General features: G+C 37.8%; 1 protein-coding gene across 2 annotated transcripts in view; it reads left to right on the forward strand.

The window, feature by feature from the left end:
* The window catches only part of LOC134927747 (maternal DNA replication licensing factor mcm6), a 186,417-nt gene that overhangs the window by 89,876 nt on the left and 81,894 nt on the right, over positions 1-14,647 (forward strand). For both annotated transcript variants that reach the window (XM_063922651.1, XM_063922652.1), the window contains exon 9: positions 12,374-12,515. In XM_063922651.1, coding sequence (XP_063778721.1) covers positions 12,374-12,515 — 142 coding nt within the window. The remainder of the gene's footprint in view (positions 1-12,373; positions 12,516-14,647) is intronic.

Consider the following 14,647-nt stretch of genomic DNA (forward strand, 5'->3'; position numbering starts at 1 on the left):
TATATATATATATATATATATATATATATATACAAAAATATTTAAAAATTCAGTGGGAAAACTTTATCCAATAATTTGGAACATAGATCAGACCCAATAATCTTTTGGGAAACATAAAAAGCAGTAACAAGGGGCCATATTATAGCATATGTGTATAACTATAAGAAGAAAAATAACCAAAAAAATGAAGCCCTCAGTAAGAGTTCATCAGAGAGCTTGAGAGAATTTATTGTGAATCCATCAGATGAGAATGTTAGGACATATAAACAAAATAGGCAAATGTTAGCTTTTTACTCGCTTGGGCGAAAACCTCCTATAGATTACACAAGTAACATTACTATAGATGGGGAGATCGTATGGGGAGACTACTAGCATCACTGACAAGATCCAGCAAATCTCGTAATTTTATTAAGGTGCTATATGATTCGGAAAAAAGTTGTACAAATCAGTAGTGAAATAGTTACATTATTTCACAATTGTATTCTTCGAATCCAGCAGATGGGTCTCTGATGGATAAATTGCTGACAGATTCAAATCTCCCAAAACTGACACCGACTCAAAGGGAGATAATTAATAAGAAAATATCATTCAAAGAAGTAATAGAAGTTATTGGATCCCTACAAGCAAGGAAGGGGCCGGATGGCCTGGGCCCCGAATATTCTAAAATACTAAAACAAGAGGTAACCCCAGTTTTAACAGATCTCCACCAACATATCTTGAAAGTTAACCCTACTTACTCTTCCTTTACCGCAGCAAATACAATTCCTATCTTGAAAGGGGGTAAAGAACCTCAGCTGGAATCTTCTTATATACCCATAACACTATTAAATTTAGATTGAAAAATATAAAAAATAATGGCAATAAGAATACAATCAATAAGTAAGGAATTGCTAATGGAGCACCAACTGGGGTTCGTATCAGGACGTCACTCCGTCAAAGGGGTTGGAACTGTGATAGCTGCAATACCCCAATTAAAAACACAAGCAGAAGGGCCAGGGATGCCAACAAGGCCTTTTATACAATATCCTGGCAATATCTACATGTCATTTGAAATAGAAGAGAATTTGGTGACAAATTTAAGGGTCTGGTAGGGTTTTTATACAGGACACCCTATACATCTTTAAATATCAACGGGGACATTAGCCAACCAGTGAAAATGCATAGAGGGACACACCAAGGCTGCCCCCGTTCACCACTATTGTTCAACATAGCTTCGGATCCAATGTTGAGGTATATGCAAAGATGGACAATGTTGAAGGGGATGAAGGTGGGTAGTCAGGGAAATTAAAATGATGGCCTTTACAAACTATTTGTTTTACATTGCGAACCAAGAAAGTGCATTGAGGCCACTAATGGAAAAACTAAACAAATTTGGGAAAGTCTCAGGGTTTAGTATTAATATAGAGAAATCTGTAGCTCTGTATCTGAAATCAGGCCCCAGGTGAGCAGGGAGAAAAATTATTAGATGGGCTCAGCAATATATCGAATACCTAGGGGTTAAGATCCCCAAGGAACTGGTTCAACTGTATGATTTAAATATCAAAATGGCTATAAAATCTTGTGAGACGGAACTGAGGGGGTGGAAACAGATCCCGGTGTCATGTTGGAACAGTCAATTTGATTAAAATTATGTCTTCGCCAAAGTTGCTTTAGCCAATCTACAGTAGGTACTCTGCTATAATATCACAAAAGAATATGAGCGAACTGAATAAGTTATTTAACCAATTAATTTGGGAAGATGAGAAACCCTTACTAGGGCTAGGTAAATGAAAGCAAAAAATCTCTAATGGGGGGTTGAATGTAACTAATTTGGACAGTTATAATCTAGCGACAATTGCGTTATGTCAGAGACTGGATTGGGGAAAGTGAAGTTTATGCTCCATACTTCCTTGGAGCAAAATTTCATCCCCAATATGAGCTTAACATCTTTTCTACATGCTTCTGATAGAGAAGTAGAATTGTTGAATGTGACCAACCCACTAGTTCTGTCCACAAGAAAAGACTGGTGTATTATCCGGCGAAGGCTAAAACTAAACCCCCCGAGTATCGATACATCTCCCATTTATCGGTAATCCTAATTTTCAGGGAGGTGAAGCATTACACCCTTTTGCAATATGGAAAAAAACAAGGGATAAATAGCGTGGGTCAATTAATGGACATAAGAAATAGGAAACCATTGTCCTTTACTCAAGCAAATGGGAAAGAATAGTCCAAAAGGGGCTGACATTTCTTTGGCTCAACACTATATTGCAAGTGTGATAAAGAGCCTCTGGGAAAATGAATGGGAGAATGATAGATAAATTAATCATAGGGAATATTCAAAATAGAAGGGTCCTATCTCAACATTACAATTTAAGAACACAGATTATGACACGTGTAAGAAGGGCCTGGCAGGATGGTTAGAGAGATTCTCCCATTTGTCTACAAGTGCTTTATTAGGGGCCTTGGACAATTTTATAAGAATGTTACTGGTACCAACATATGGGGACAAGAGTGAAGGGGGGGGTTATTCATCAATATGGAATATCAAACGTTCAAGTAAGTGCCGAATGAGCCATTCTGGGTATCTTACCCCAGGGAAGGAAATACACTTGGGTAAGTCGGAAAATGATGCTGCTGGTCTCTGCCGCTGCAAAAAAAAATCGGTATTACATATGTGGACTCATAACACCAGTCCCCCCATGTCCATGTTAGAAAAAATATACAATATTTTCCACATGGATTGGATAGAGGCCACCATTAAAAAAGGTAAAAACATACTTAAGTTTCTTGAGGTATAGGAAAATGATATGGAGTCACTATCACCCCTAACTCAAGAAAGGATCAATAAATGCTTCCCAGAAGTGGAATGGAGGAAAGCGGAAATGAGGCAGATTTAAAATATAGAAAGCAATAAGGAGATAGAGAAGGGGAAGGAACCATATTGATGAATAGTCCCACAATAAAGAGGTAGGAGGGGGTCCTATTAATAAAGGAGCCCTTGGGTGGTGGATCTTGGAGTCTTATGATAAAGACAACGGAAGAGGATAGAATGGGGGAGATGTAATATTGTTGAGTAGTAAAAACATGTGTGGCATCACAATGTTGAAAAAGAGCACGTTTGATAAATGCTAATTGTGCAATTAATAAAAAGATTTTTTTTTTAAAGTGACAGATGGTGCAATTAGACACTGAATTAGCTTGACCTTTAAGTACTGCTTGTACAGTATCTCAAGTTTTACTTGGCTCTCTTTCTACCATTCTTACTATGCTTCTGTTTAATCTGGGGTCAATTTTAATCTTATACCTGCATCCAGGGTGTTTGAGTACAGTGCTAAGGACTGTAAACCTTTTTTTTATTATTATTTTCTTTTTTATTTCTTTTTTGTATCTGTAGTCACAGGAACATCAAGCTTCTTGGAGATTGTCTTACAGCCTATAACTTTTTACATGCTTTTTACATGCTGGTCTATCAATGCAATACTGTACTTTGCTTTTGCTGATCCATGTTCAGTGCGGTGCACGCATTGCTACCAAACAGCGGAGCAACTGCGTTTCTCTGTTTAAACTGGCTAAATGAATAGTTAGAAGAATGAAGACATGATGCTAATTCAAGAAAGCAAATACATTTGAAATACCACTATAATATGATTATTCATGATCTTTTCTGGTATTTACCTACAAATCTGTCCAGGCCATTTTAGAGTATCTCAGGAGAACAAGCAATAATTTACCTACAGTATTTTCATGGTGTCTTTGCTTTATTCAATGAAATGACAGTAGCATGGAAGTATACATGAGACAATTTTAATTTCATCACTTGTCATGAGTAATGAAGCATTGTTTCAATAAGCTGTAAGAGTACCAACAAATTTGTCCATGTCTGTGATGCTGTACCATTTCTATATTATTGTACTTTGTCAGGTCACTGGTGTTTTGTTGACTCGGGTCAGGGATCCCAGGGCTGGCTTTTGTAGTAGGAGAGTGGATGAAGCTATTCGGCTTGATGAAGCTCCTCCTCATGTTGATGAGTAGTAGTGTAGATGAGACAGAATGCAGAGCAGGCTGGTAAGCCACCTTATGGCCTGGAATACTGATACAATCGTGAACATTAATAAAAGGAGGTCTGATGGGCAGTACGGATAGTGCCTCACAGCACTAAGGTCATGGGTTCGATTTCCACCATGGCCCTAACTGTGTGGAGTTTGTATATTCTCCCCGTACTTGCGTGGGTTTCCTACAGGTACTCCGGTTTCCTACCACAATCCAAATATATACTGGTAGGTTAATTGACTTCTGACTAAATTTAACCCTAGTATGAATGTGTGTGCGTATAAATGTGCTAGGGAATATAGATTGTAAGCTCCACTGGGGCAGGGACTGATGTGAATGGGAAAATTATCTGTAAAGCGCTGTGGAATATGTGTGTGATATATAAATAACTGGTAATAATAAATAACAATGGATCCATGAGGCAGATGGCACAGACTGGATCAGGCTGGTACTGTAGCAAGCAATGAAACAGGAGGTGGGTAGATGAGCCTTAGCAAGTAAAGTATGCAGCTGAGACTGGTGAAAGATATCCTAGGAATTTATGCACAGCTTGAAGTACATAGTACGATCGGGCCGATAGCATTTGCTGAATATAGCACTCTGCCAGGTGCTGGAAGAAGTGCACAACCTTAGATTACAGATTATGCCATTAGGAATTAATATTTGAGTCAGCCAAATATACAGTACAGGCTGGAATTGATGTATGCTGCATATAACACACAGCCTGGAACTTGCTGTATATAATGCACAGCCTGGACTGATGAGTAAATGAAAAATATTTCAAAACCAGGAATGGACTGGACCAGATGTAGACACTATCTAGGAGCAAGGTCTCAGGAGAGAATTGGTTCTGATAATGGGCTCGCTGCCACAGCAGGTTTCAATGGGGCATCCTTGTCCTCTGGCAGACCTGTCTGTGAAACACTGTATGTTGCAACTACAAAATTGGTAAGTCTTTTTAATGCTTTAGCTTTATTGCCTGTTCGAATGTTTTTTAAATATACACCTTATTTTTTTTAAAGACTGTATATTATGCCATTATATATTTTATGGTATCCGTTCACATGGTCGACCATGTTATGGTCGACAGTCATTAGGTCGACCACTATTGGTCGACATTGACATGGACACATGGTCAACACATGAAAAAGGTCGACACATGAAAGGTCGACACATGAAAAGGTCGACATGAGTTTTTTTTTACTTTTTTTTCTTTTGGGGAACTTTTCCATACTTTACGATCCACATGGACTACGATTGGAACGGTAAAGTGTGCCAAGCGAAGTGGTAGCGGAGCGAAGGCACCATGCCCGAAGCATGGCGCGCGAAGCGAGCCATGCGAGGGGACGCGGTGCACTAATTGGGGTTCCCAGTCACTTTACGCAAAAAACGACACCAAAAAAAGTTAAAAAACTCATGTCGACCTTTTCATATGTCGACCTTTCATGTGTCGACCATTTTCATGTGTCGACCATGTGTCCATGTCGACCATGTCAATGTCGACCAATAGTGGTCGACCTAATGACTGTCGACCATAACATGGTCGACCATTCATACCGGAACCATATTTTATATCTGTAAATTGGGAAGCAAATTGAAGTTTTTTGTGTCCATCATAGGAGTTAATATATTTCCAGGACACTGAGATGTTCTATCCATTTGGTATTTTATGATACAGGTATTACTTTCCTTTTATAATTGGCAATCTCCATTTTGTGTTCCCATTATAGGAGTTTTGTTTAGCCTCAAGCCTCGGGGAACCCGTCCCACCGCTAAGTACTTCTCGAGTGTAATAAGATCGTACCAGCTTTTCAGCTCTCTAGTAGCTAATTTTTCCATCTTATTTAAGAGGTGGTAATATTCCTCATTATCCTCCTCATCTGTCTGCTCAATATCACATCTCTTCTCTTCTAAGAAAATAGTTTTGCATTTTTGATTCCTACTTTTACGATCGTTAAATAAAGGCATATTTAACCAGCTGCACTGGAGAGTAACTAACAAAAAAGGGTACACCAAACAAATACTCTCTCTTTGCGCTAATTTGTAAAACCTGTCACCCTGAATAAATATGTACATAAACTATTTGGTATAGGCAGCCTGATTCAACGAAGTCCCCTGTTAGAAGGGACTGGAAATAAGGAATATACAACAATAGAAGAATTGGCGCCAGGGGGTCGCATCAACTCCCACTATTCCAACCCCTAATTGGTTAATACTTTTTTTTTTTAAATAATATGTTCCATCAGAAAACATTTATTAAAAACATATTCAAATTAATACAGAGGAGATATATTATTCCACACTTTAAGATGTATGACTCTTAGCGCTGAATACAAATGTTGAAGGATCACAACAATCTCCTCCTTATAGTTGGTTTGGAGATAGCTTCACAACACAGACAATCCAACGCGTTTCGTCTTATACAAAATACTTCATCAGGGGTATCTCTAAAATTGTAAAAAATCTTATCAGAACTAAAAATAATTGTTCCTTAATAAAAATACATAATACATTCAATCAAAATATATGAGGAACATATCATTATAATAGAACAAGGATATATCAGAGCAGACAGAATGAAAAGGAAGAAAATTACAATTGAATCTTGGGTCCTACCTCAAGCAGCTGAGAAGTACAATAGTTTATACAAACAGTATAATGCGACAAAACTTGTTCATACATGCATGATGGAAACTTCAATATAACACCGAGGCTTTCTGATGAACAATCAGTGTGGCCTAATTGGAAAGATATTGACCTTATCATATATACTGAGTGTTCATATTATATATGTAATAAAAATATATCATAATGTCCCCTCACATACCTTGTGGTGAGATAACGTACAAAAATTTGGAAACAAAGGTACTGAAGGGTCACTTAGAAAGGAAACCTAATAAATTCATATTTAGGGCAAATTAGTGAATGGTCATTATCAGATATTTAATTTAGTCAATGATATCAGTTTTGACTTAGGATAATTGATGCATTTTATAATGAAACCATATTTAAAGAACAACCTCCCTTTTTAGGTATAACATTTATTGGAGGTTTTTAAGACAAAAAAACTCTATTGCTGATCACTACTACCATTCTGGCCCATAGCAATTAAATACTGAGTCCAGCTGTTTCATTGATTGACATAATGAAAGTGCTTATCTTTAAACCCAGACTCTAAAAGTGCTGGAATGAATTATCAAAGAATAAACTTTTAATTACATACTATCACAAAATCAAGAGATGTGAAAGTGAATATATCCAACCATTGAAAGCACTAAAGTGCAATATTGCAAATATACATGAATAAAATATACATAGTGACATTTACATATTTAAATAGAGCTTTGTTCAGAATGATGCCATATTCCCTCACCACCTATATATCTGCAGTGGACGCTCAGTACCTGTGCAATGAAGCACCAGACTAGATGTTACCCCTTATAAAGGGAAAGGTGATGATGTCATCACATATCCTATTTTGATTGGTGCACAAATAAAGGCTAATTATAGCCTGATTATTAATGGTATAAACTAACCAACCTATGATTTTTTTCCTCTTATTAGGATTGATTCACTATAATAATCCTCACCCTTATATCCACCCAATATAAGTAAAAGTTTAATTGTTATATGACCCACAATGCATTGCAGTGTGAGTCTCATTGAAAGCTGCTTTTGTGAATGACTGATAGTATTAGTAGCCAATCACTGTAATAGGGGCGGGTACTTTAGCCTCTGATATTAGAATAGATGTGTATATCTATAAATAAACATATTGTGAGCACTTAAGAGACACTGCTGTGGGGAAAGTGCTTCCCGTCAGCACCCTCCACCACCTCTGATCATTAAAACGAACGGTCCAGGACACTGCACGCGTCCGCTATAGCGGGACCTTATGCGTTCCAGCGCCATCTTTGTTTTGCGTTTCACCAGCCCCGTCCGGCGCTTCCCGTCCTCTGACCTGATCACATGTTAAAGGCGGCCAATAAGGAGACTCTCTACCGATTACAGAAGCTAGAATACCGAACGACCGTTCAATAGATAGCCACTTGTACATACTTTAACCCCCACTTGAATCAATCATTAGTGTCTCATCTGACAATAAATTCCATACCTATGGGGCATACTTATTTCTATTCCATACATTAGAGGAGAAACGAGAGGTCAGAACCCATCATATCCCATATAGTGTACCTATATGAACTTTACAGATAGCCTCAGGCCCTATTTAAAAACAGGACTAGGACCCTCGTATAGTTCACAACTCCTATGAGCCCGTTTTGTGGGAAATCCATATCCCACATACGTTTCCCGTATAACGTGAAATTTCATTTGAATTGATTTATACTTCGACGGGACCACTAGTATACCCATCTTCTAAATAGTATTTGATTTAAATGGGTCGTGAATTCTTCCACTACCAGTGTAAAACCTTCTAAACAGTCATGTTCAATATATTATTAAATTGTGCTACATGTGATCAATTATGCCCATACACATACTTATAAGTGAAATCTCGTAGCTACTACACTAACGTGATATCATCTTTACCTCATAAATTAGTGATATATTATTACAACCCACACCCTTTACAATGCTATATATGAATTGATACTTTACTGTATATGAATCAACTCGTAAAAACTAGTGGTTGATTCAGATTAATTTAAAACTTTAAATATAGAACCTAAGGTTCTGTTATACTATACTATCACCTAATGTGCTATACGTGTTACTTGAATCCATATTAACTCTATACTATCCTCCCTACAGCTTGAAGTGATGTACAGTGTACTGACACCCCTGTGAACAAAGCTCCATCTTTACAATAGTATAGTCATATAAACATAAATACACATATTGACAATTTATTAAATTACATCCTACTCTTATGGCCTAAAATACCTTCTTAGTTTGAACCGGGGGAAGGTATAAGCTAATAACTAAACCTGTCACTGAGCAAGCATAGTCAATACATCAAAGGAGGGTTTGTCTCCCTTAAAGGAAGCCTGCCATGTCTATGCTCTCGTTCAATCCATTCGGAATGAGGGTATTGAGGGTATAGATCCAGAAAGATTCCTTTTTAGTTAACTGTTTATCTCTATCACCTCCTCTCTTATCTTCCTGTATATGTTCAATCACTGTAAATGTCAAGCCCTGAACATCTGAATCATGTTTTTCCTGAAAGTGGCGGGGGAGGCTATGATTCTGAACTTTATTTCTAATATTCCGCAGGTGTTCCTGTATCCTTATTTTAAGGCTTCTCTTGGTTTTGCCTATATATGATAACTTGCAACTACATTCGATCTTGTATACCACATAGTTAGTATTGCAGGTAACCACTGACTTTAAGCTGTGTGTTTTATTACCCTCATCCTTCCAATGGAAGCCCTTCTTATCTATAAAACGGCAGCAGTTACAGCAGTTGGGGGCGAACTTCAACCCTTTATTTAGTATTGATACCTGCGAGGTTGATAGTTCCTTTTGAGTAAGGTTGATGATTGATGACTTGATGTTTCTTGCAGGAGGTTGATCGCTCTTCGTTTTTTGTTTGGTGATCTTTCGTCCACCCCTTGTACCTCTTCTCCTGGGAGTAACTGTCTCTTTACACCCTGTGGGGAGTCCAGGCGGGTATGTAAACGTTCCTTTTCTTGAAGATGTGGTAAACCTGTCCTCTTTTTGTCTTCTAAAAAAAAAACACCTTTGGGAGGAGTGGATCTAAAATTTTCGTAACTATTGTAATGTGTAAATCCCTGGTGTCTTCCTCTAGGGGATTGTTGAACTCTATAAGCAGGTTTCCTCCCATATCCGCATCTGGGTGAATGATAAGAACTCCTTCTATTTTCATAATAGCCTCTCTGTTTAGAGCGGTATGTCGGAGCATATTCACGTTTTGGATAGAAAACCTCGTTGTTAGGATCATCCTCATATCTTCTCCAACCATTACGTACTTGGTAGTCTTTTTGGTCGGTTTTGTTACTCACATTCGTTCCCCAATCGTGTATTTTGCCACTATCATAATCAGACTTATCCCTTGCAAACTTTTTTTGTTTGCGTAGAATAATCTCCTTTTCTAGATCATAAAGTTTGCGTTGAAGATCTATCACATCTCTCTTGAATTCCTCGTCATCACTGAATTTGACCAGCATAGTTTCTAATTTATTAAGGTCTACCTCTAAAATTTCTAATTCTTTCTTTCGGTGACAATCAGATCTACCAACTTGGCTGCACTTTCATCCAAGATTCTATTCCAACTTTTTATAAAATCTCCATTTTGTGTTCCCATTATAGGAGTTTTGTTTAGCCTCAAGCCTCGGGGAACCCGTCCCACCTCTAAGTACTTCTCGAGTGTAATAAGATCGTACCAGCTTTTCAACTCTCTAGTAGCTAATTTTTCCATTTTATTTAAGAGGTGGTAATATTCCTAATTATCCTCCTCATCTGTCTGCTCAATATCACATCTCTTCTCTTCTAAGAAAATAGTTTTGCATTTTTGATTCCTACTTTTACGATCGTTAAATAAAGGCATATTTAACCAGCTGCACTGGAGAGTAACTAACAAAAAAGGGTACACCAAACAAATACTCTCCCTTTGCGCTAATTTGTAAAACCTGTCACCCTGGATAAATACGTACGTAAACTATTTGGTATAGGCAGCCTGATTCAACTAAGTCCCCTGTTAGAAAGGACTGGAAATAAGGAATATACAACAATAGAAGAATTGGCGCCAGGGGGTCGCATCAACTCCCACTATTCCAACCCCTAATTGGTTAATACTTTTTTAAAAATAACAACATGTTCCATCATAAAACATTTATTAAAAACATATTAAAATTAATACAGAGGAGATACAGGTTGAGTATCCCATATCCAAATATTCCGAAATACGGAATATTCCGAAATACGGACTTTTTTGAGTGAGAGAGATGGTGAAACCTTTGTTTTCTGATGGCTCAATGTACACAAACTTTGTTTAATACACAAAGCTATTAAAAATATTGTATTAAATGACCTTTACGCTGTGTGTATAAGGTATATATAAAACATAAATGAATTGTGTGAATGTACACACACTTTGTTTAATGTACAAAGTTATAAAAAATATTGCCTAAAATGACCTTCAGGCTGTGTGTATAAGGTGTATATGAAACATAAATGCATTCTGTGCTTAGATTTAGGTCCCATCACCATGATATCTCATTATGGTATGTAATTATTCCAAAATACGGAAAAATCCGTTATCCAAAATACCTCTGGTCCCAAGCATTTTGGATAAGGGATACTCAACCTGTTTGTTATTCCACACTTTAAGATGTATGACTCTTAGCGCTGAATACAAATGTTGAAGGATCACAACAATCTCCTCCTTCTCCTTATAGTTGGTTCGGAGATAGCTTCACAACACAGACAACCCAACGCGTTTCGTCTTATACAAAAGACTTACATATATACATACATACACACACTATAATCATTCCCAGTCAATCAGTACACTTAATGACCTATTGAATAACACTAGGTAATGTGGATGGGTTACAGCCTATTGTATTGTTTTTGGAAAGAGCCTGCAATTCTTTCATTTTGCCATGTTTATTTTTCCTTTCCTCACTGCTCCCCTTGATTGTTATTTCAAACATAGGTTGTGATGCTCACTGAACAAACAGTGAATGTACAGCATGGATATCCTTAAAATCTGGACTATAATGGTGGAGTTTGGGAAACTGACTTACAGGATTGTGATTTCTTGGTGTTTAGTCAACTTCCTGAAATCTGTGTTTCCTTATCAAAGACACAAATGTCTTTTGAAGTAGTGATTTATTTTTAAGGTTCAGTGTACAGATCCATTTAAATTCTTTCTTTTTTTTCCCCCAAACATACCATGGCCGAATTTGGTCTGAAGATGGCTTAAGCTTGTATTTAATGATAAATTGGTCCCTTACTGTACTTTCTTTTATTGCTGCAAATACTGGTAATAGTTAATGATAAATGGGTATTTTATTATGAAATGAACATTAAATATTCTGTGCACTTTACACATGTATGGAAATGCATATAAATAGCAACAGTCTTGCTGTACTTGCTGTGTTGGCTCTTTAAAAGTATAATTATATAGCCTAAAATTATGTGGCAAAAATGGTACCTATTTTCAGAATTTCTAAATTTAGAAAAATTATAGAAGAAATGTTAAATTATCCGAAAGATAAAGAACTGCAGTGGCCTCAGACTTTTAGAATTGTCCTTGGGTTGTTGTTTTTTCTAGTTTGGTCAGTATACTGTAGGATTTGAATTGCATTGTGATATTAACATTTTTAACACCTTACAATGTGCATCTCCATTGCAGACATGTGGAAGAATTCAGCCCTCGAGCCGTGTATACTAGTGGAAAAGCTAGCAGTGCTGCAGGTTTAACTGCTGCCGTTGTAAAGGATGAAGAATCACATGAGTTTGTGATTGAAGCAGGAGCTTTAATGCTTGCAGATAATGTAGGTTTACAATAATACAGTTTTTATGCTATGACATACAGTAGTTGCGGAGTATTTTAATGAGTATTTTAACTGTTAACATAGAGAAAGTGATTCATGATACCATGTATGAAATTAGTAAGTCTGTTGGGTAGTTGAGGCATCATGGTCACTCTGTACACCAGAAGATCTCACAGGATGGTGCTCAAATGTTTTGTGCTTTCCCCCCCCCCCCCCTTAATTTACTTGTAGCCAGAAAATTTACATTCTTATTTAAGCTAAAAGGTAGAGGTAACCAGTTTTTATTGGATTTTGACCTCTTAAAATGTCTAAAGGATTTCAATGAAAAAAAATCTTAAATATTTTTTTTTTCTTTTTAACTGAAAAAAGTAATATATGTAATGCAGGTTCACTTGAGAACAATTATGGTTACTTTGAAAACCGATATGATGCTTCTCCTTATCTAAATGTTGTAATTCGATTTCTGCCCCTGAAGTGATGTCGAGTAAACATGTTTGTAACTCTTGCTAGTTTTTTTTGTTTTTTATGTAATGAAATGACTTTACATTATTTTATCCGATTCTTTGGGTGTGTACACACGGTGAGATCATTGCTATGCCCGATTTTCACTTGCGATTTCCCTTGAACTCCCCGGAGCCCAGATAGCACAGATTTTGACTAACTTTTCTTGAGATATGGTCTACGTGTGCTTACCATTTTGGCTTATGTGAGATTTTGGCTTATGTGAGTTGTCATTGACATGTGAGATGAACTCCGATCTAGCAAGGATTGACTTGCCTGCACAGTCTATCTTTTCTTGCGATGCCGACCTGGCGGGACCGCGCATCGGGATCAAATCGGGATCGCAAGGTGACTTTCACCTTGTGATCTGCACTAACTTTTCTTGCGATTTTGACTATATAGTCATAATCGAAAGAAATATCTCCCCGTGTGTACACACCCTTAGACTGATCAATTGCTAGTTCTTGAGATATTGACACAATTGACCAGATCTGATATAAAATTGTATCCTCATCACAAACAACAATTACAGTGCATCCGGAAAGTATTCACAGCGCTTCACTTTTTCCACATTTTGTTACAGCCTTATTCCAAACTGGAATAAATTCATTTTTCCCCCTCAAAATTCTGCACACAATACCCCATAATAACGTAAAGTTTTTTTGCAAATGTATTAAAAATAAACTAAGAAATCACATGTACATAAGTATTCACAGCCTTTTCTCAATACTTTGTTGATGCGCCTTTGGCAGCAATTACAGCCTCAAGTCTTTTTGAATAGGATGCCAAAAGTTTAGCACACCTATCTTTGGGCAGTTTCGCCCATTCCTCTTTGCAGCACCTCTCAAGCTCCATCAGGTTGGATGGGAAGCATCGGTGCACATCCACTTTTAGATCTTTCCAGAGATGTTCACTCGGATCCAAGTCTGGGCTCTGGCTGGGCCATGTAAGGACATTCACAGAGTTGTCCTGAAGCCACTCCTTTGATATCTTGGCTTTGTGCTTAGAGTCAATGTTCTGCTGAAAGATGAATGGTCACCCCAGTCTGTGGACAAGAGCGCTCTGGAGCAGGTTTTCATCCAGGATGTCGCTGTACATTGCTGCATTCATCTTTTCCTCTATCCTGGCTAGTCTCCCAGTTCCTGACACTGAAAAACATCCCCACAGCATGATGCTGCCACCACCATGCTTCACTGTAGGGATGGTATTTGCCTGGTGATGAGTGGTGCCTGGTTTCCGCCAAACATGACGCCTGACATTAACGCCTAAGAATTCAATCTTTTTCTCATCAGACTAGAGAATTTTTTTTCTCATGGTATGAGAGTCTTTCAGGTGCATTTTGGTAAACTCCAGGTGGGTTGCCATGTACTTTTTACTAAGGAGTGGCTTCCGTCTGGCCACTCTACCATACAGGCCTGATTGGTGGATTGCTGCAGAGATGGTTGTCCTTCTGGAAGGTTCTCCTCTCTCGACATAGGAATTCTGTAGGGTTCATGGTCACCTCCCTGGCTAGGGCCCCCCGATCGTTCAGTTTAGCCGGCCAGCTCTATGAAGAGTCCTCTGTGGTTCTGAACTTCATCCATTTACAGATGATGGAGGCCAATGTGCTCATTGGGACCTTCAAAGCAGCA

This window comes from Pseudophryne corroboree, chromosome 5 (genome assembly GCF_028390025.1).
Source record: "Pseudophryne corroboree isolate aPseCor3 chromosome 5, aPseCor3.hap2, whole genome shotgun sequence".
Classification (NCBI taxonomy): domain Eukaryota; kingdom Metazoa; phylum Chordata; class Amphibia; order Anura; family Myobatrachidae; genus Pseudophryne; species Pseudophryne corroboree.